Source organism: Buteo buteo, chromosome 11, assembly GCF_964188355.1.
Source record: "Buteo buteo chromosome 11, bButBut1.hap1.1, whole genome shotgun sequence".
Classification (NCBI taxonomy): Eukaryota; Metazoa; Chordata; class Aves; order Accipitriformes; family Accipitridae; genus Buteo; species Buteo buteo.
The window spans coordinates 22,451,548-22,473,746 of record NC_134181.1 but is presented as its reverse complement, the minus strand read 5'-3'; the positions used below and the strand labels follow the sequence as shown (position 1 = coordinate 22,473,746).

The 22,199-nt window shown below is 48.7% G+C and overlaps 2 protein-coding genes across 2 annotated transcripts in view; both read right to left on the bottom strand.

Moving 5' to 3' along the window:
* The window catches only part of ATP6V0D1 (ATPase H+ transporting V0 subunit d1), a 36,309-nt gene extending 17,824 nt beyond the window's left edge, over positions 1 to 18,485 (bottom strand). The window contains exons 1-2 of the mRNA XM_075040440.1: positions 18,276 to 18,485; positions 7,680 to 7,851 (exon numbers count right to left, since the gene is read on the bottom strand). Coding sequence (XP_074896541.1) covers positions 7,680 to 7,851; positions 18,276 to 18,405 — 302 coding nt within the window. The 5' untranslated portion in view covers positions 18,406 to 18,485. The remainder of the gene's footprint in view (positions 1 to 7,679; positions 7,852 to 18,275) is intronic.
* An 853-nt stretch (positions 18,486 to 19,338) lies between these two features.
* On the bottom strand, positions 19,339 to 20,706 carry AGRP (agouti related neuropeptide). Its single transcript, XM_075039402.1, has 3 exons — positions 20,532 to 20,706; positions 20,158 to 20,252; positions 19,339 to 19,530 (listed from the first exon to the last, which is right to left on the bottom strand). The coding sequence occupies exons 1-3, from the start codon at positions 20,704 to 20,706 to the stop codon at positions 19,339 to 19,341; spliced, it is 462 nt and encodes a 153-aa protein (XP_074895503.1).
* Positions 20,707 to 22,199: the final 1,493 nt, after the last annotated feature.

Below are 22,199 nucleotides of genomic sequence, written 5' to 3'. Positions count from 1 at the left end.
TCACACAGACCAGCTGGAAAAAGGCAAACTTGCATAAACTGTTTTCTTACCTTCGTTACATGTAAAGCACAAAAAAAACCCAAAACAAAAAAATATTTCAAGGATATAAAATAAGAGGAAAGGCTGCACTGCATAATCTCACATTATCCCCAAAACTGCCTCTAGTAGCTAAGAAAGCTGAATGAGTTTAATGGCCTAAAAGCCTTTACCCACTTCTCAGTGAATGCATGGTCTGGACCCAGCTAACATGCAGATCATTACTGTGCATACAAACCTACTGCCAGCAGAAGACGAGAAAAATGATCATCCCACTTAACACGCAGTAAGCCGTATGGGGTAGACACAAGATTTAGCTCAGCCACTAAATGTTGTGGTACTTATGCAAAGCTCCATGTAAGTATTTGCTAGACTTCAAACTAGCATACAGAATAGATCTGGGAGAGGGGACTAGGACCCAAGATGCCCCCAAGAAGCCTTCAGAGGCAGTGCCCTTTGCCTCCAGGCCTTCTCTGGGCTAAACTTTGCCACTCTAGAGTATCAGGTGAGGCAAATCTATGGAAAGGTAAAAGGAAAACGAAGGCTGCTGAAGTCCAGTGCCAGAAGACCTTGAGAAAGGTTTCAATCAAGGAGTGAAGCATGTTACATGGGAACAGAAGTGCTCAGTGAACGTTCTTCCAACTGAAAGGCACTGCACACAGGCAGTCCTCTGGAGAAGTTGCAACCACACATAAATTGATCAGAGGAGCATTGATAACCTTCTAACACGCTCCCTCCCTCCGTGTTTTATGTCTTTAACAGACATGCTGTTCAGCCTGTAGAGGGAAAGATGGCAAGAAGGAACATGAGGGAAGTGCAAGGACTGTTCCTGCGAGCTGCAGAATCACCAGAGGGATTCACCTTTAAACAAAACCCAAGGATGTAGCTCAGTCCACACACTGCCTCTGGATGAAACAGCATCAGCTTGGACAGGGATGTTATCCAGGGGCGATGCATTCTCACCTGATCACCCACAGCTTGCATGCTCAAGCTCCTTCTCAGGACTGCAGAGTTTCATTAAAGATTTCTCTATCTTCGTGAAACATGGGCTTATATCTGGAGCTCATCACTCGCTTTTTGCTACATCTTTACTGCCACCAATAACATTTTGCTAGCTCTTCCGATCATTACTGTGGCTCACTGTGTTTGCTAGGCACCATGCTAACACCTTCCAAGCGAAAAAACAGTGCTGGTCAGTAGGAGGAGGATTATGCTGTTCCAGTTCAAATCCACTGGCCAAATGAAGTGTTTTCCAGGCCATAGAGGTTTGGAGGAAAAAAAAGCATCCCCTCAGTGTAACACAGAATGAAACCACCTTTCAAAGTCTCCCTTTCTAATGAGGGCACCTGCAGTCACACCATTTTGAAAGATGACTTCCATAGCCACCACTTAGGCATGCAACCCAGTCCATTTTCATAGACATTGGTTCTGGGAAACTGGTATGAGCTCTGTGTCCTTCAGGTATGCAGGAGAACAGATAGAGTTCTGATGCTCCCATCCAGGGGATGCAAGTCTGTGATCATTTCCACACCATTAGTTACATGCCCTCTTATTTTGAATATTGCATAATCCCTCCAAGAACTTGGCTTATCAGTTCAACTTTGCACTCCCTGCAAACAGGGAAGCTGTTTGTCAGAAACCTGTGCTTCTCTGCCAAAACCATCTCTGCCAGAAAAGGCTCATAAACCTTTTATTGCAGGATCCCCAGCCACTACAGTAATTTGCCACCAACGAGTCAACAACTGACTGAAAAATAGTATAGAGCAGTTTTAACCACAGCAGCATTAGGAAAGATCCTTCAGATTGTTGCATTTGCCCAAATAACCTGTAAGAGTAATGTAAAGAATTCGGAGTTTTTTTCTTCTGCGAGAAAGGACTTCAAAAGGACATAGTCATATTCTGTAACCTCTGCAGTTATGCCAGGATGCACACTCCAATATATTTAGAATAAAACGGGCAACTTCCTACTCCAGAGAAGAGGATTATTGCTCTTCAGCTCAAGTCGCAATTGAAACAATTTGGCTCCAGAAAAACCACTGCTGCAAGATTAAGTTTGAACTCAGTGTCATGCAGCAGAAACTAGATCTATCCAGTGCAGGGGAGAGGCAGAGCAGGACTGGGTCAGGGAGAAGGTAATAGAGGGAAGTGTCAGCTAAGAAAAGGCATGCGCAAGGGGAAAAGGTACACGCAACTTCATCAAAAACACGTCTTGTGACCACAAAAACATACTGAAAGCCAAGTTCCTAGCTGCATCCTCAGGGCAACAAAGAACCTGGTTTCCAGCCCTAGCAGACTGGTACGGTAAAGACAAAAGGCGAACTAAGTCTGTCCCCTGACGACAGACTTGATCATGGATTTGGAAAATGTGTTTAGACCCAGCTCGTCCCCAGACCTCACTCCTACAGCAGACTCAGTTTCCACACCATTACCAGCAGCTCCTCCACCTGAACACAAGATCGAACCCTTCTCTGCCCATCAGCTTGCTGCAAGGGCTCAAGGGGCCCGACAGCTGCCAGAGCCCTCACGTCAGGTTGCTGTGAAACCAGACTTTCCAGAGCAGGGAAGAGACTGTGCTGAAGCAAGGGCACACACACACACAAAAAAAAAAAAAACAAACCAAAAAACCCCCCCAAAAAACCCCAAACAAACAAAAAACCACCCCAAAACCAAACCCTATTTTTGCTCCCTGGAAAAATACTGAAGCTGACAATCTGACCAGGCTACAGCAGGCCAGAGGCAGGAGCAACACCACGATAAAGAATCCTATCTAAACCATATACAGGAACAGTGGAAGGAAGGAGAGACAGGACATGGCACCATGTCAGGCTAACACAAAGAACAAAGGCTTTACAGAAAGGCAGGGCAGCACATCACCAAGAAGAACCTAAAACCCACTTCCATCCCACAAGTCAATATGTGCTTGTTGAATTAAGGAAGTGGGTTTTGCTGTTTCAAGTACACTTAATACCTGTTTGTTGCTGCCCTACAGAACATCACTGCATTCCCTCAGCCAAACAGTCAATTGTTTGTTTTGGAGCAGAGATGTTCGCAGCCAACTTGTGCCTATCAGTCAGAACCTACTATGGTCAGCCGAAAGACACAGGGAAGCACCAGCAGTCTTCCAGCAAGGAGTTGCCTAGCAAAATACAGAGCTAGCAGGTGTTTTATAGAGACCATGGCAGGCTCAACAAGTTGAGCTTTTCCTTGCCACAATACACAGTGGCAGAGGCTGCCAGCTACAGCCACCACTTGAAAAAACAAAATGGAAATCAGCCAACTTCCTCAATATTTTGGTACTAACAATGCAACACTTGCCACAGAAGAGTTCCTGTAGAGGATCGGAGCCAGAAAAGCATCAGCATGGTGCCAGGAGAGGCGCGCAACAGGACCAAAAAAAAACCAACAAAAAAACAAAACAAAAAAAAAAACAGTGGCAGCAAGTGACTTGGGGAACAAAGACCTTGCTTTGGGGTTGCTGCCTAGCTGCATTCTTGGGTCAGTTTTGCTTGTGTGCTTTTAAACACTGTCCTTTCCCTAAGCTCAGGACACAAGCTAACTCCTGCCCACGTCCATAGGTGACCATCCTTACCTATGGCACGGTGTGCACCTGGGGACAGGCAGCCGCAGGGCTGGAGTGCCACCTTCCGGCAAGTCACAGCCAGCACTGCCTCACCTCCCTGGAGCTGGGCAAGGAGAGCACACCAGGAACGCACATCCTCCTGGTACTCCAGAGCCCCCACGCTGTCTCGGCTGCTGCTTCTCCTTCCTGTCACCTCACCTAGCTCATGGCCCACTTGGAAGAGGCAAGAGAAATGACAAAGCATAATCCCACGCAGAGACAAATGCATGGCTTTTGACAGGTTGGCTCTGGAGTAGAGGGGACAAGGGCTACAGCTGCTCCTACGATCAGACAGTTCCCCAGATCTTCTCAGCAGTGTGCCCTGGGTTAAGATCTGAGCACCCTCCAAAAACAAGTCACCTGCTGATCAACTCAAAACCACCCCAGAGGTCCAGCAGGACATTCATGAAGGAGAAAGTCTGACTTGTTTATTAAATGCTTGATCCACTTCCTGGCACCAGTCATCTACACCCTGGCCACTCTCAGTGAGATGGTACCCAAGTGTTTAATGGGGCTTGATGGGCCTGTTTTGTGTGAGATTATCCAGTATTTCTAAGGAGGCCAAAAATGCAAGTACATACAAAGGCATCTGGCAGCAGTGAGTTTCAGAGCTGAACTGGACATGCTACAAAACATTTCCTTCCATTGGAAGGTGTAGGACACACCTCCTACAATGCCACTCGATTTTAAAAATCTGTTTACAACTCAATGCTTCTCTCTCAAAAGCATCACAGTGAACTCAAGCTTCCCTCTTGCAGAAGCCAGCCCTGCTCAAACTTTCCATATCTTTCTACCATTTTCTATTTCAATTCAGCTTGTACAATTTTAGCACATGGACACATTCAGTTGAGTACAATTTCTTCTTCTCACCACCTGGTGCCTTGTTGGCCTGGAGCTGTCTACCAGGAACGGTCTTTACCATTTCCTGCTCAAGTTTCATTAACAACCCTAAAAGAAAGGAATGGGAAATAGCCACGTTCAAAAGGCAAAGATAAATCACCCCATTACACCTATCTGTATGCCCAGCCAGAGTGGAAGATCAAGTGGCACAGGCTTGTCCCAGTGTCACCCAGGTAGGCAGGATGACACAGTACCTCTGTGTGCACAGGCACAACATCCCCAGCACCACCAACATCCTTTGGCTGAACATTTCTATGATGCTGCCTATATACAAGCCTGGGTTAGATGAAGGCTACTGGCACAAGTATGAACTGCCAGCCTCTGAACAGAGCTATTCTCCACTCCAGCTGTTTGGGAAGTGCATGGGAAGATTCACACTGTCAGCAGGACAATAATCCTTGAAACTTCTGTCCTGTCCCAAACCAAGGCCTACTACAACCCATGGGACAGTTTCAGGGAACAAAACACAGCCTGAAAGTCAGGCCAAGAAGTCGCATCTAGTCTACCTTCTTTTCTACTAGCCCAATCACTAAGTATATTAGGATTATTAACAGATGATATTAAGACCCACTGGGCAAAACCAGCACCCTCTCCAAACTCCTTGTATTTCACTGTCCTCATTCTTCTGTTTTAACTTGATCTAATAACTTCTAATGACACCACAGACTTCTAATACACTGATGGTGACTCCCACCTTGGACCAGCTGAAGCTGATAACACCTTCTCTATTCCATCAATACTCCTTTGCTGTGATGAGTGCAGACCCAGTGGCATTAAAGGAAATCTTGTGGGTAAGAAGGAAAAGAGATGAGAGTGAAGACAACTCAAGGAAGAAACATCCTGTGCCAAATGGGACCAATATATTCAAGAAGAGATTACACAGTAGGCAAGAGATACAGATAATCTGCACAGAATCATGTTTTGCTATAGAGAACTCATCAAAATCAGAGACAGAAGCAGAACAAGATCAAAGTTAAATCAAGTTGGGGGCAAAACACCAGTTTTAAAATTAAGTCATTCCAACAGCTGGCAAGAACCAGCCTATCAGATTACATGGATGTTTAAGGTCTTCTGCACAACTCAAGCTGGATGTAGACACGGATAAAGGTCAACAGGACTGTTGTAACAGGAAACTGGATTTCCACAGCCATTCACAGCCTTCCTACCAAGTCATGCAGTGTGTCATCAGGGCAGCCGTGGTCTGAGACCTTTCAGTTCATCTTTTCCACATACCGGTTTTCAAAGCGAGATACTCATGTGTCTTGTCCAAACTATTGCCTTTAAACAGATATGACAGAAGCTAAAAGAAGAGACCATTAGTGATTACTACAATACTGCCATAGAGACTAGACATTTCCATAAACCTGTAGGGCAGCAAAGGAAAAGCATCAGTGGAGGACAAGCTACCTAATATTGCCAGGCTCAAACAGTACTGATGTCTTTACAGCAAATTCAAGATGGGCAAAGAGGTGTTTTGAAGGTTAACTTAAGTTTGAGGGAATAGAAGAGATTGCTCCATACAACTAAGATGATGAGCTAGAAAACTGCTTCATCCATTGCAAACACTGCTGCAAAATGGGGGCTTAGTAATGTCTTACTGATGACTTGCCATGTCTTGCTCCATATTTGGAGCCAAATACGAAAACTCCACGAGTTTTAGTGACAGGCACATAAGAAAAAACTACTTCTTAGAAAATAGGAAAGGCTTAAAAGACAGGCAGCTTTAGCACAGTGACCCAGAAAATAATAGATATGAGCCACTGGGTTAGAATAATGAGTGTGGTACTGTCCAGACATAGAAAGAACAGAACAGGAAGGAATGTAGCAGAGAGACAGGTCTTTAATCAGTATTTGCACATGCAGGAGATGCCACAGGCCAAAATTTAAAATCTTTGAATTGATCACAAATATGAGCCTGAATCATTCAAAAATCTCTAGGTGGTAAGCAAGATAACACACACACAACTGCCAAAAATGCAAGATTAAACTCCGCTTGCCACAGTGCCTGCAATGAGCCCAAGCTCACTGTATCAGATAAAGGAATGCTGATGTATCAGCTATCCAACTCGAGAACAGAGTACAATCTTCTTCTCAGAGATGCAAGTTAAAGTCATGTTCTACTGACCCAGAAATTCACTTTTGTCCATGAGATATCTCCTTACTGGTTAGAGGAGGCCACTAGCTATGCAGTTTGCAAGCCAGACTAAAGCTCATAGAAATGCAGACTAAGGAAAGGAAAAAAAGGCAATTTTACTTCCATGTTTCAGATGCAAACTAGCACAACTGGTAATTCACCAAGGTTAGCAATTTCATATTACTGACTAAAAAAGAGCAGCACGCAGGGAAGCAAAGGGTTGTGCAAAACCACTAGGAGAAGATACTTGCAAGAACACTGTGCTATTTCAAGCTTTTCACATCAGCTGAACCTGCTGTGGAATTGCACACACCCTGCCTCTTTTCATGCACTGACAAAGACATGCTAAGGCTGCTGCAGCCCTGTCTTTCCCTGCTGCACATTCTAGGCCCTCCCTTCCCCTAGTGCTGGTGTTTGTTGGATCCCACTGAGCTGGCTGAGAAAAAAAAAATCAGTCAAAGATTAACCCCAAAAGTGAAAAGTTGTTCAATTTTTGGCCACCTCAACTCGCTGAACCAGTTTGTCTCTGAACCAGTACAGCCTCTGGGGTGGGATGGCAGGATCACAGCAGCCCTGACAAAGGATGATTGACCTCAGTGGGTCAGAACTAGCAGGCAACTGCTGTCATGCACATGCCTGGCAGGCATATGTTTTGCAGCAGGCTCACATTTTAAAAAAAATCCAGGAACGTTTAACACAAGGGACAAGTAGTAGAGTCTCTCCAGTAGAGACTGAGCCAATTCTGCAATGGAAGGCAGCTAAGTATTTGTGCCAATGAAGCATGCACACCCTGGGAGCAGGAGCCTTTAACAACATAGTGATACAGTGCTGTTGGTTTGAGACCTCCACATACAACCAAAATGGTTCCATTCAAGAAACTGCAGAAAACATAGCAGCTACAGGGCGGAGTGTGGAAAGCTGGTCTGAGAGCCCTCAAGTCTGGAAGAACACCAAAGTTTCAAATGCTGTTCACGAACAGCTGGTACTCACGTGATGAAGTCCAGAAAACTTGCTAGGGGCTCATATGCATGGTTTCTCATGTGACGAAACTCCACCACCATCTTCTCCTTCAGCTTGTCGTCTATGACGGAGACTGTGAGTGGGGAGGCTTCATTGGCCAGGAAGTTCCCATAGTCTGTGCTCTGGAGGTGCAGTTTCAAGTCTGAAAAGAAAGGAAAGATCCTGGAAGATCACCCAGACAAAACCCATGTGTTAAGTGATACACTTATATTTGTGCTCATTTTTATCATGGACAATCCAAATGCAGGAAAAGATCAGTGTTTCACCATACCAGCCTTGCCTTATCTTAAAGAGGAAACTGTGATGCTATCTGTGTGATTGAGCACACACCTGTGCCAACTGTCCACTGTGCTTGACCAAGGTGGAAGGTTACTGATTTTCTAGGAAGTATTTCCTAGAAATCTAGGGGAAAAAAAAAAAGAAACAACCTAAACACTTCTTCTAGCCAAAAGGACTCTGGTTGCAGGCTTCTCTGAAGCAACCACGACCAAGAACCTATCTGCACCCACAAGCAAGTTTCCTCAAATACTAGTGATGTGGAAGCATCTGAAAAGCTTTCCAAGCCAAAAAGACACAACCTTGAAATTATAAAGCAGCTAGGTATTACATCATTAAGTCAGTCCAGCCAATTGCACTGGTAATGAGAAGTCAGGCATTAAGAGGTAGAGAGAGGCTGGTGAAGAGGAAAGCCATTTAAATCCATCTCGTATGGTAGGCAATCCCTGCCCAGGACGGAGGAACATGCTCAGAAGCCTTCCCCTCCTCCAGTTTCAAGCAGAGGAAACCTTTATTTCCTCTGTTACCCTTGCTGCAGGTCAGGTGCCCAACCAAGCTGTAGTCCTGGCCAACAAGCAACCACAACACGCTGAGCTCTGTCAAGATAAAAGCCCTATTTGAGCCAAAAGCATTTAAGTGTCTATGGAAAAACTGAATCCAGAACTGAGGAACGTCATATAATCCTACTCTTCAAAACTCTACTAGTTGCACTGGTACATAATGTTCATCTCCCTTCAGCTTCACCTCAGAGGGCCAGTTAGGCAAGCACCCTCCCAGGGATTCAAGACCCTTTATAGGGAAAGGAGACTAGCTGGAAGAATTTAGTCAAACCAGATGTGAACACACCATCCAGAGAAAACAAAAAAAAAAAAAAAAAAAAAAAGAAATTTCTCCCTGGTTTCTTTGAAGCAGGAGCACTGAGGCTGCCCTTCCCTTCCACTGAACCATATGGGTCCTCAGCATTATGGCACAAGCATCCACAGCACTGAGGTCAGAGCAAGGACTCAGCCTAGCTTGAGGAGCTGGATCTTTTGACATTACAGCTAGCTACAGGCACGAGCTGGAGAGCATCCTCCGCATCAGGCTCCAAACTGAGCTTGTACTGTACAGTGTGATACTGTCCTCAGCCTGAGGGGTGGAAGGGTCAAACAGCTTCCAAGCTGACTTTAACTCTTCTGGATATTTCCAAGGGGGTCTAGCAAAGATGTTTTTGACCAAGTGCTTTTTAGTTACAAAGATGTTACCACTAAGTCTCACAGGAAACAGATGGTGGTTATAGGGAGGGGAAAAAGAGGCCAGAAACTTAAATAGTGCTCAGTTTCTCATGTTTCTCAGTGGTTTACAGCAGCGATTGGTGGTACTCTTACTTTTAGTAAGGAATCCTGGATGCAGCAAAGAGAGCTACTTGCCAAACAACACGCATCATGGCTGAAGCAAAGCAGAAATTTAACCTAGATCTCTGGTCCCCAGACTATGCTGTGGCTAAACAGCTGTGTTTTATTCTACCAAAACATTATGAGCTTATGCTCACACTTTCGAGGCGGGAAGACTTGGTTTGGATAACTCAGACAATGGAGTTTTCAACATGAACCTTGCCACAAAGTCAAACATCAGATCATGCCAAAAGTCAGAATGCCCCTCACCTCCACGCAGCCTGTATAGGATTGTTATTGACGGTAATCACTTCCTAAACCCTACAAAAAGCCCAGCTCACAAGCAGCATCCTGCATGCAAAGAGTTCTCACCCATCTGTTTTGCAATTGCTTGATTTTTGAAAGCTAAGATACAGTTACAGAGGGGAAATCTACCAGAATGACATCTTAATGGGTTTCAGTCCCTCTTTTGAGAGCTCTTGGATGATGAGCTTTGGAGTCCGAGTAGAAATTAAGTTCCACTGTCCAATCAGGGCTTTACTAGTTTACTTTTAGCGGAGGCTAAAAGTAAAGGCACAGAGCAAAATTTAGCAGTTGCTCAATGAATATGAGAGAAAGGGTCCTGTATGGGTATTGCACCCATAAAAACAGACTGCAAGGGAAGGCATAGGGGACTGCAGTAGGTACATTCATGTACCCCCTACTTTCAGTTCTTTGTAATTGTGCAGAGCTCTAATGAAAACTAAGCCTACTCAAAAAGGCATGTGATGTTATTTTGCAGCTATACAGGCCCTTGGAGAGGAAGCAGCTATTGCATATCCTACCACATGTTACTTCAGTAGGGAAGCTTCCAAAGCTTTCAGCTTGTTTCCTCAACTCCAATTCTGCTACTCCAAAATCATCAGTTCCTTTTGGTGTCAACATGACCTGCAACTCCACTCTTAGTTATAAGGCTGCAAGAAGCCACCTTGCTATCAGGTCACTTGATGCTAGAGACCCAGTGACACAAAAAGTAGACTTTGCTGTACCATGCACTTCCAGGAGGTCAGGGCTGCATCACATTTAGACCAGAGCCACACAAGCTGCATGCTGTGCCTTGCAGCCTCTCCCTCAAAAGCCCCCATGAGCTGCTTGGCCAGAGTATTTTGTCCTGCTCGTTGAGGGGGTTGCCCCCCCCCAACTCCACAGCACATGAGCCAGCACAACATTATGTTGCAACTGGAATAAGGGCCATGTTTATATAACACTTGGAATTAATTTCTATGGGGAAGGCCAGCCACAGACTGCAGGAACTAAACTCTTGTGAATCTCTTCGCATCCAAGCAGACAGAACGGAACATATTTTCAAAAAATTGGACCAGATTTATAAACCCTGACTCAATGCATCCCATGGCGTACCAGTGCCTTACATGAGCCTGTCCTCCTCCAGCCACTGGGCCAGTCACCAAACCTCAGCCAAGGGGGTTTGGGGCTTTTTAGTAGGACTATTCACATGTCAGGCTTCTCAATTAAGGACAGACTAATCCCGTGGCTTTATAAATCCCCTGCCAGAAGAGCTGTCCCAGTAGCATGGTGACTAGTAAGTGGACCCACTGCTGAGCAAGCCCCAAGCTCTCCCAAAGTTCAAGTTCGTATTTCCTAACACAAGTTCAGAATGAGCTGGAGTCTGCCTCTGGCAACAACAGCAGCACCTCGGCAGGGGCGGCTGCCAGAGATCCCACACACTGCGTATCGATGAGATGCTGGCTGTGAGTCTTCTGCTGTGCCTCTTCCCCAGCTGCCTGCTGAAAAGGAGAGATCCCTGCACCTAGAGCCCAGCCACACCCAATGAACTCCTCCAGATGCTGACTAACAGCAGCACACAGCCTCAACCCAGCCATTGCTTTTGAGAGGTAAGTTTGCCTGTTTTGGCATTTCTCCAAGCAGTTCACACACTTTAAGAAACAGACTGAGCCAGCATTTGGCAAAGGAGCACTTGAATTACCACAACACTTTTGTTCTCTCTCCTCCCCTGCAAAAGCTAGTAAATTATGGCCAGGTCACAGTTCCCAGAAAGCTGCCTCGTGCAAGAACACAACAGCTTGTCAGAACGACAGCCTTTTTCTGCTGAGTACTCAAGTAGGGTAGCACTCGAGACCACCATGACATGTACTTACAGCCACCTCCTTTCAACTCTCAGATCAGGCCCTCTGGCTTTGACGCAGCTGGCTGTACATGACGCATAAACACAACTGAAGCTTAATTCAACACACCACTGGGCCAACACCACACCTCAACATTTCAGATGACATTTTCTTGAGATACTTCAGATCCACAGTAATACTATTATCCTCTCCTGCAAGTTTTCTTTGTCATAACAAGGAATCAATCCATTAGTCTTTCAGACATCTGTCAGTCATCAGAGTCTGTCCTGTAAGCCCTACTCAGACAAAGTGACCCATGGCCCCACCAGCTCATAATTCTACCCCTTCCTTCTTCAGCATCCTCCTGTAACTGCATTGCAGAGCTCTGAATCAAGTTAAGGGCTCAAGCACTTCCAGGTAAGGACCGATTTGTCTTCTCACACACAGGCATGGCATTAGCTTTCACAACTTCCGAGCTGAACTGGTGTTTTCACACAATTATCTGCTGTAACCCCGACATCTCACTCCAAAGCACCTGGGGCCATCACTGCATATATAAAAATTAAAATATCATTTGCCAGCTCCCAGGCCTGAGGCAGTAAAGTAGCTGAGGGATCACACAGCAGTCTGCAGATCAGCTACATCGCCCACATCTCCCTTCAGAAAACTGCAGCCATTACCATTTGGCTTGTTGCTGTCTGTTTGATCTGTTTATAGCCACCTTAGACACTCCTGAAGCGGATTCTCTGAAATTTCACCTGAAAAGCATGCTGAGACCCTGCATTCCCCACAGAATTTAAGACCTTTTCTGTGGTTGCACACCACCAGCAGTGATGTGCCAACTTTGCTGTCAGGCAGCAAATTCCTCTGGGCCACAGCTGGACACAGAGAAGTGTCACCTTTGGCCCTTTCTCCCATCAGTATCTCACCTCTAGCTCTTCACCTCTCTGTTTGAGATGTCCTCAGCACCAAACAGCAGCCTGTGTTCCTAGCCCAGCCCTTCCTGGGGTTGAACTCACCCTCCTCAGAGCTTCAAACCCAGCATGGCCAGGCCTTGGTTCCTTTGGAGCCCCTCAACCAGGCAGCCCCCTCCTTATCCTTCCAAAATGTGAGGTAACCCCTCCTAATCTTCCTGCATCTCCAGTAAGTTCACCCCTATGTACCCTTTCTCCCTCCTCTCTAAAAGCAGACCACACTAAGTCATGGCTGTAACCTCAGAGGTCCAGTACACTAATAGGACATTGGCCTAGCACCCAGCGCAGCGGTTTAAGGGAGAGGCAACAAATCATTCAGAAGCTAAGAGAAACAGGGCAGAAAGCAGTTTCACACTGCAGGAGCCGACAGCAGAGGAAAAACAACAAGACAAAAGCACCGACAGGCTGCCGAGCAGCAATACTTGCCAGGAAACCCAGACACCATCATCTTCTAATGAGGGGCAGTACCCAAACAAGGGCTGAAGCTGCACCAGTGCTGAGAAGCTGACCTCAGCTGCTGCTTGAAGTTTAGCTCAGAAAAGCTATGGAGCAGGTCTCTGCCCGATAAAGGAAGCCAGAACAAACAGCAAAGAGCCTCTGCTGAACCCTGTAGGAAGCCAGAGACCACAGTGTTTGCTTGCCACCATGATTTAGCAGGCCATGGAAGTGCCATCTTTCTTCCAATAAATGTTTTCCTTGAACTTGTTTTAACAGGACAGCTGATTAACCAACCAGAGCCAGTGGTTACACTGCAGGACACAGGACAAAGCCCCGAGATTAGCAGGACAGCCTTTTGGCTACTGCTCTGTTGCTGCATGAGCAGCCAGCATTCACAGGACAGGAATGGCCTATACCCTCCTCAGGTCTCACCATTCCCATATGCTCTGCCTCATTTGGCAGATGAAAGCTCTTGGGGACAGGGCCAGTCCTCCCAAACAGTCCCTGCAAGCTTTTCACAAAGGGCTCCTAGACACCAGGAGACAGAAAGCATTGTCATCGTGCTTTCGAAAGGTCCCTACCACATTATGGTTTGGCTTCTACAGCCACCAAGTTCGGTGTTTGGACTGAACCATTCTCAGAGTTCAAGATGGATCTAAGCACAGCCACACTTCAGGACCAACAAGCGGCCTCTCCTTGCTTGGTTGTACAGCAAAGGAGCTGCATAGGAAAGGATCTGTCCCATTCCCCCTACACCCAGGAGAACAACATGAGCTCCACCACAGACCGAGGTGCCAAAAGCACTCTTAGAGGTAGTCTAGCTCTGGTAGCAATGCAACTTCTCTACACAAGAGAGGACACATTGATTAAGCTGAAAGAGAAGCCTAGCTCCAGCCTTTTGGGGCCCAAATTCCAGGACCACAGTGATAAAATGGAAGAGAGAAGGGTAGCACAGCCTCTCCTGCTCTTCTCTCAGCAAAAGGAGCACTCAGTACCTAACACCATAAAGCAAAGAAGGCCTCTGGGGGAGAAAAAAAGATCCTTGGGACTATGAAAACAAAAGCACACACTGCACTCAGCATAAGCTTGGTGCACAGAGGACATGCTCCCCAACATCCATTTGTTGGAGGCAAGAGCCTACAGCTCTGCTCAGGCAGGCCTTTGCTTTGGTACATCTAGCCATCCTGTGGTTAGACAACAGGAAGACAGACACACTTCACCCCACAGAGGCTCAACTGCATGCTCAGTACACTTCCATATATTTCATCACCTCTCATCTGCATGAAGAAAGAGGGAAGAGGAGAGAGTTGGGGAGAGTTGGATGTCTTTACACTGAAGAGGCATTTAGGACAGCAAGCCTTTAGCAATCCACTCCTGAGCTGACTAAAAGCAACATTCCCCTTCTGGGCAGTGAGGGCTACAAAGAGCAACCCTAGAAATACTCTTCAAAACTCAAAAACAACCAGCCAGCTTTTCCAGTCTTAGTTTATTCCACACCATCCAGCCCTGGATCAAGAGTTTAGTCCTCACTAGGTATTACTACAGATGCGTGCGACAGAAAACAGGGCTCCAGCACGTGTGAGGATACTGTTCAGGCAGACCGCTGTGCCCTCCAGCTGGAGTGGAGCCAGGCAGTCTAGGACAAGTGTGACCTACTTGCTTCAAGCTCTCCAATTTCACTGTTGATTTGCATGTGTCCTAGAAACGGAGGCTTATGGACCAAACTGAGATGATGAAAGAGAACCACAGTCTTGGAAATTCGTTCTTTCTAAAAGAATCACATTCATCTTCTTCTCTCAGCCACCCTTTGCCTCCCAAATGCATCTTTGGGGTTCAAATGGTTACTCTGCTCTTCCCCAAGCTGATGTGACATGACACCACTACTTTGGGGTTACAAGGACTGAAAACCCAAGAGTTTTCACAGGACAAGTCCGCAGCAGACTGATAAACTGCAGGCCGAGATGCACAAACAAAACATGACACAACCCTGCAGGGGCATGAGACTAGTTCCACACACAGCTTAAGCCAAAGACAGGACAGATCCCATCCCTCCACATGCACACCACTGTTTCCATAAGGTATGCAAGTCCCCAGCTGAGCTGACTGCACAGACGGAAGCACTAGCACCCACAGAGGGGTGGTGGTGGAAACACGCAGCCTCTGGAAAGTCTCTCCCAACAGAGCCCCACACTAACAAGCTTGAGCCAACTACCTGCCACTTCTCAGCTGGCCATTTCACAGCCTCATTACACAGCTAGAAGGTGACACGTCCTGCTGCTGGATTTCACCATACCAATCACCTTTGTAACACCGGCAGGTCAGAAAGAAATTGGTTTCCTATACTGTTGCTGTGGAAGCATGAGGAATATTAGCAATATTAGGTTCGTGAACACAGACTTGAAGGTAAAGAAATTCCTGTTTCTAAAGAAGCTGCTTTTGTGCACTTCCCAGGCTCCATACACTTTTTGCAGCACGGAGCATTGCAGACCAACAGTAAAGGCTGCCAATAACCTACACTCCAGCCCCAGACTGAACTCTGCTTCTTAAGAGTGGCACTGCTGTCCAACTGCATCAACAGCTTTTTATTCTCCAGAGATGATACCAGACCTCTAACAGGCTACCACAGCTTTTAGGAGCTGGAGATGGCTCACCATCCTTTTGACAATAGAAATCTGCATGAGTGATGAGTTTGGTTATCCAAGACAGATTGCACTCAAGAACAGATTCATGCTCACACCACTGAAGCAGAGGAAAGCAGCTCCAAGTCCTTCACTGACACCTTGTGTCAGAAGCAGGAATTGGCTACAACAGAGAGGGCCACGCAGGTTCCAAGCAATATCCAGCACAGGTGTACAACACACAAGGACCTCTGGCTGAGAAACAACCAAAGCACCAGGATTTTTGGAGCTGAAAGAAGGAATTAAACATACTATTGCCAAGGGTTTCAAGAGAAAGCTTAAGCCAAAACAGCTCTCACATCCTCCCCTCAATCCTGGTCATGTTTTCCTGCCTCTTCTCAAAGCCAGCTCAGGAGCCTGCCTGACCACAGAGAGCCTATCTGGCACTCTATTTCTGACTCATCAAGAAGCAAGAGCAAGAATCGGCTTACTTTGTGATCAGACAAGCAGAGACGACAGAGGATGACACAGAAAAGCATGATCTCCTCCTTCCTGCAGCACTAAGCTGTCAGCCCAAGTTCTGAAGCAGAAAAGTCGATTCCTTTGTGCTTCCAGACCAATCCAAGCACACAAGAGGCAGCAGCATTTCAGACCTGGAAGCACAACATCCTCCAAGCAATGTCAATACCAGTGACCAGTCAGATACCCGATTCCCAGGACCAGCCCCAGAACAGCCTTGGTCCTTCAGGATTTCTCCATGGCCAAGGCGATCATTCGCTCCAGGACTGGGGCTAACTGCAGAGCCAGATTCGCATGCAAGAGACAGCGGCAAAGACAAAACAGAAACAGCAGAGAAGAATGTATGAGTATTTTATCCCCGAGTACTTACTTTGGCTGCTAATAAGCTAGCCACTGCCTGGATTTAGTGCAGACAAGCATCTGGGAGAGAAAGAGCACACGTTAAAAGTCTATGGAGCACAGAAAACAGGTACTGAAATGGAAAAATTGGAACTAAAGGGACAGAAGAAAGAGATGGTCTGATCACAGACCTATATAAGTGATCAAGAGCAATGTTCTTTTGAAGGAAAATCCCTCTACAAGAGCACACTAGACAGGAGCACAGAAAGCCAAGTGGAGGAGGAACGAGATTGGCAGCGAACTTGGAACAGCCTTCAGGCTCTGAATGAAGTTTGACAAGGAGCACAGCAGCAGCCACCACCAGAGAGCTGTCAGGGACAGGACAGTTAACAACACCAAGACAAACACATGGGAACTCTAAACTGACACATTCCAAATGCAGAAAACACCACTCCAAGGGAGAGCTAAGTTTACGCAACTTGGTTCAGAAGGCAAGGAAAGGAGGGAAAAAAAGAGAAGCTATAAGTACAGAAAGATTCCAAAGAGCAAGTTGTCTGCAGGGAAGGTGATAAAGTGATAGTTTAGGGCATGCCGAGACTTCTGACTAGCAAGAGAGCAGGAATACCTTCCACCGCCCTCTTTCAGGCCCTGGGCTCCATAGCACGAATAACAGAGACTGCTGCAAGCAAAGAGCTGCAAAAAAGTCTAGCTGAAAAGGGGCTTCTGTCCTAAGTAAAAATAGCCTGGCTATTTTTAAGGTAGAGACCGAGGCACATCACAGCACTGTTCCCATTCTGTTAACATTTGAGTGAACAGCTCCAGGTAACTCGCATCCAGGGTTCAGCTGGCCAAGGATCCCTCTAGGTAGTCAATATTAATGTCAATCACTCAGCAACTATCATCAAGATAAAACTGATGATTAAGTAGCATTTTTAGAAGAAAGAATGATCCAATAATTATAGTGCCATTGACCAAAACAAGCAACATCTCTAGATACATATGTTTCCAGCCTATTTCAATAGAAAACTGGTTTTGATCTTTGTGATTTGTGATCCACATTCTGGACACCAATGATTGAAAACTGTTAAGCAGGTCACCGATAGAGAGGAACAGCTGAGCACTGACTAATTAAGAAGATGAGCTGACCACAGGTTATGAGCATCACAAAGCAAAACCTTCACAGCCCTCCAGGTTTGTACCTGGAGGATCTAGATCTAGAAAAAGACAATAGCTGGAAGTCAGAATTAGCCTCAAAAGAGAACTCCAGATTACAGGTTAAGGGTAATTCACTGGTGAGTTACTAAGATCTGCACCAGATTTTTTTCCACTAGCAATCCTTCAATAACAGCACGTACTTTCCTAAATGACCCAGTCTCCTCAAAAACTGATCACGGGTATCAGGGATTAAGTTAAATTACCCCAATAATCTTAATTCTGTCCTTAAAAAGGTTTCCTGCACCGCCTGCCATTTAGGAAGCGAAAGCACAAAGCAAGACTCATCAGCAAAGCCTGACAAACCTGCCAGGCTCCCAACAACCACAGGACACACATCACAGCTATACGACCACCTCAAGAAAGCACTGGGAGCTCAAGCTTCCTTAAACTGCCGTATCAGCTGTTGCAATCACACGGCCAGGCTGACCGGGAAACTGAGTCAGCTGAGCTCGGAGGGAGCAGCCGGGGAGGAGGGGAGGACCAAGTGCCTGCTCAACCAAGGAGTGAAGAGGGGACCGCGCCTCAAAAACGCCGCTGTCGACTCTCTTCCCCACTGCCACGCAGCCCCTCGCCACCCCGCCACTCCCACACCAGCCGAGCTTTCCCCTCAGTCCGCCAGCCAGGCCTTCCCCTCAGTATGGGGGGGTGGGGGTGGTGCCCCCGCCCGCCTCAGAGCCCCGCCGCCGCTCACCTTCCAGGCTCTCACACTGCACCAGGTTCACGTAGTCACCTTGCCGGAGTACCCCCGCCTTAAAACCGCGTACCAACCCTTCCAGGTAGCCGTTATCCACGTTAAAATACAGCTCGGGGAAAGACGACATGGCGGCGAGCGACAAGACGGGCGAAATACCCCGACGCCTCACGTGACCCGCCCGGCGCCCACGTGATGCCGCGCGCACGGGACCCCGCCCCCTTCCCGGCAGGCAGTGCGAGGGCGGGAAGCGGCTGAGAAGATGGAGGTTAGGAGCGGGATGGCAGCAGCCCGGAACCGCGGGGACGGCGGTCCCGGGGCCACGCAGGGGCAGTAGCGGCCGCTACTCCCCCTGCGTGGCCCCGGGACCGCCGTCCCCGCGGATCCCGGCTCCCCTAGCGCCACATTGCCCTGTGAGCCCTACTCCATCCCCTCCACAACCATGTCCTCACCAAGCACTAGGCCTGAGGTTCGCCTCCAGCACGCCTGAAAGCCCGTCTGTGGGTTTTTAGGGCTTTTCACAGCTTCCACGGACGTGTTTTCCCCCCTGAGTGTGCCCAGTGGCATATGGGTTTAGTGGTGGAGGAGGTGATGGTCTGCTCTGGCTGCATCCGTATCACAGGTATCCCCTTTGTCACTGATTCCTTGGGGATGATGGCTTGCAGGTTCCCTGGGTGTAAAGCCCCCAGAGCCACCATGAGCGATACTGGCAGGAGAAGAACACAAGTAAAGCTCCCAGCGCAGCCAAAATGTCATCTGGGGCACCCATCCTGCTGAGAGACCACTCATCTAGCCAGGAAGGACCCTGCAGGAGCTGCTCTGGAAAAAGTAAAGTAATTTTGTTTGACATGAAGGTGCCCTGGGCTCTTGGCTGTGTGAACATGGTGCTCACCTGGGTGCAGGTACTGGCACCTTGCTGCTACCCCTCTCCCCTGAGATCCCAAGCAGACGCATTGAACCATTCCCACTCAGCAATAGCTTTTGCTAACGGCTGGTTTATTAGAGCTGCAGAGGAGGAGGCAGCACATATGGGCAAGGAGCAAGAAGCCCCACAACATGGGTGCTAGTTCTTGCCGCAGGGGAAACTGCTGCTGATTTTCCTGCAGTAGCAAAAAGCATTGAAGAAGCGGCAGTAGCAAGTGGCACAGGGGTCACAGCAGGGGACTTGATGCCCAAGGCAGGATTCCAGTAGGCGGACGCAGCGGCGGGGGGAACGCTCTTCGCGGCCTGCAGCTTGCAGTTCTGTGGACGATGACTGCTGGAGAGAGAGGAGGAAGACGAGGGAAAGAGTTGGTGCTGGACCACTGTGCCAGCAATAAAGAACTGCATGGGAGAAAGCCAAGGGTCGTTGCTAAAACCTTCCACTGCTAGCAGCAGAGAGCTCTGTCATGCTCAGCTCCAGGCTTGATCTGTTGGAAATCACCGCTGAGCCCTCTGCGGGCGTCACTGACTCATCCACCATATCTCAAGGCCTTTTGCACACAATTATTTTGAAGCTCAGCCTCGTCTTTAGTGAAGGGTGCCTTGCCTTCTGCCTGAACAGAGGCACCGCCGTCTGAGCGAGGCAAGATGTGGCACTGTCTGGTGAGCTCCTGCTCTGCAGAGGCTTCCTGGGCTGCGCTTGAGGTTAATTAAATGGGTTGCAGGACTGCGGGCTTGGACCACCCTCCTTTGAGCGCTGGAGCCTCTTGCAACCTTGGGCAGCCTCTGCTCGTCCCAGCCCTGGCTGTTCCCCAGCAGGTGACAAACAGATAGTCCCTTCCCAGGCAACACCATTTTGGGCTCCAACCCATCCCTGGCCCCACAGGCACAGAAAAGGCTGCTGTGGCCTGAGGCCACCCTGCTCATTGGGGTGTCTGTAAGAAAGCTCAGGGAGTGTTACCTGCGGTTCCAGCGTGCTGCCTCTCTGCACAAGGTCACCGTCAGCTTCTGGGACCTCCAGGGCCATCTGCTCAAGCCCCAGCCTGGGGAGAGCTCCTGTGAGATACAGAGAGGCTGCACAAGGAGGCTCCTGGGGGGGGTCAGCTCTGATTCTGGTCCCCATGGTCATATCCTCCCACAAAAAAAGCCCCCCCACTCCCTGTGGGCTGCCAGGCTGCTCTCACTAGCCAGTGACAGGAGAAGCTGTGCTGCTTTAAGGGGATCCCCTGCATCTGACCCTGGGTGGGGGGTCCCCACTTCCATTTTGGGGCTCTGGGCATGCCAGCGAGTGGCTGCTGGGGGACAGCAGGAGACCAGGGGGGCCACAGGACTTACCCACCGGCTCCGCAGACACCTCCTTGACTTTCCGTAGCAGGCCAGAGTAGCGGGCTCTGTCCGCCCCCTCCAGCCCACCGCTCACCTTCTGCAGGTGGCCACAGCTGAGGTCGGTGGTGAGGATGGCCTGGATCCCCTGCAGTAGCCCGCAGCACAGCAGCAGCACGTTCAGCATGGTCCTGGGGGACAACCTGCGCAGAAGGGTCCCAGCCAGCATCAGCCCGCCCACTGGCAGCCTGGCCTGGCCCCCCTCTCCATGCTGCCACTGTCACCCCCCAAGCAGTGCCGCGTTGGTGAGGGGTAGCCTCTGCCAGCACAGCCACCACACCGGGCTGTTTGTTTTCTTGGACTTGAGAGCATTTCTTGGGCCACCACACACCTGGGAGCTTCACCTGGACCCTCCAGAGCTAATGCATGTGCCGTGGTGCTGTGGGGCACCCCACGTGCAGGCACATTCATGATCTCACTGCAGAGGGGGTGAGTAGCAGAGGATGGACTGAGACTTGATCTTTTTTTGCAGCGCTTCAGGGTCTCCCTGCCCCATGCACAGCCTTCAGCAGCCACCAGACCATTGTGGTGCTGTGCATTCACTGCCTGTATGTTCATGGGATGTAGCCAAAACATCCGATACGGCTCCTGCCAGGCACTTGCACTCACAGGATGTGGAAATGCCACTAGTTTTAAAGACCAGAAGTTAATATTTACCACCTGGCCTGCATCTGGGCTTGGACATGCGACCAGGACCTTGCAGACAACAGCCAGCACTGGGATCTCACAAGGTCCCCAAGTACCAACACAGAGGCAGCTGTGTCACCACCAGCAGCTCCACCCTGTGCCCTTTTCGACGGCAGTGCTGAGGACAGCACCACTCATGGCCCAGCACTTACCTGTTTCTTGCCCAGCTCCTCTGTGAGGCCTCCCTCTCCCAGTCCTGTTTTCTCCGCCCGCTCTCAAACAGGCAGCCCTTGAGCCATGTTTCCGCGCCCAGCCTTACGAGCAGGTTTGCAACACGGCAGGCAGGAACCCCGGGGAGCGGGCAGGAGTGACATTACGTGGCTGAAACAGGAGAGACCTCCTGCACATTGCAGCTGGAGCAGCTGCAACAGAAATCTCCCTGAAAGTCCCTGGGAAATGACAAACTGCTTTGCTACAACTCCTTTTGCAACTAAACCGCAGGGTTTGGGCACAATACACAGACGTGGGGCTTTAAGAAGATAAAGTGTAGATAAAGTAGGGCACGGATGCAGTTTTGCTTAAGGACTGCAGCGACGGGCTGGACATCACGGCCAAGACCCTCACAGGGGGCTCCAGCCCCTCTGTGCCAGCCAGTTACCTGAAAAACCCACTGACACTCGGCTGCACAGCTTCTCTGTGGGAAGCGTTTGGATGCAAAGCCCCCTCTGCCTGGGACACGGACACCATCATCTGGAGATGTCCCTGCAGTTGGACCTGCCCCCAGCGCAGGGTTTGCTTCCCCCTGCACACTCATGGGGGGATCCAACAGAAGGGAGGAAGGTGAAGGTGAAGCTGTAATGGTGAGAAGAGGGCGAGGCTGGGCTGGAGGCGGCTCAGCAGGGAGGAGGACCGCACCAGGCACAGCTGGGGAGGGACGGGGCGAGCTGACCTGGGTGAAAGCAGATACTGCAGGGTCAGGCTGCAGGCTTTGGG

Bases quoted from the DNA above. Each gene is read 5' to 3' on its own strand.
- AGRP (XM_075039402.1), bottom strand. From the start codon at position 20,706: ATGCTGAACGTGCTGCTGCTGTGCTGCGGGCTACTGCAGGGGATCCAG. The intron at 20,253-20,531 runs GTAAGTCCTGTG...TGTATCTCACAG, and splicing joins GGTGTCTGCGGAGCCGGTGG to GAGCTCTCCCCAGGCTGGGG. The intron at 19,531-20,157 runs GTAACACTCCCT...TCTCTCCAGCAG, and splicing joins GCAGCACGCTGGAACCGCAG to TCATCGTCCACAGAACTGCA.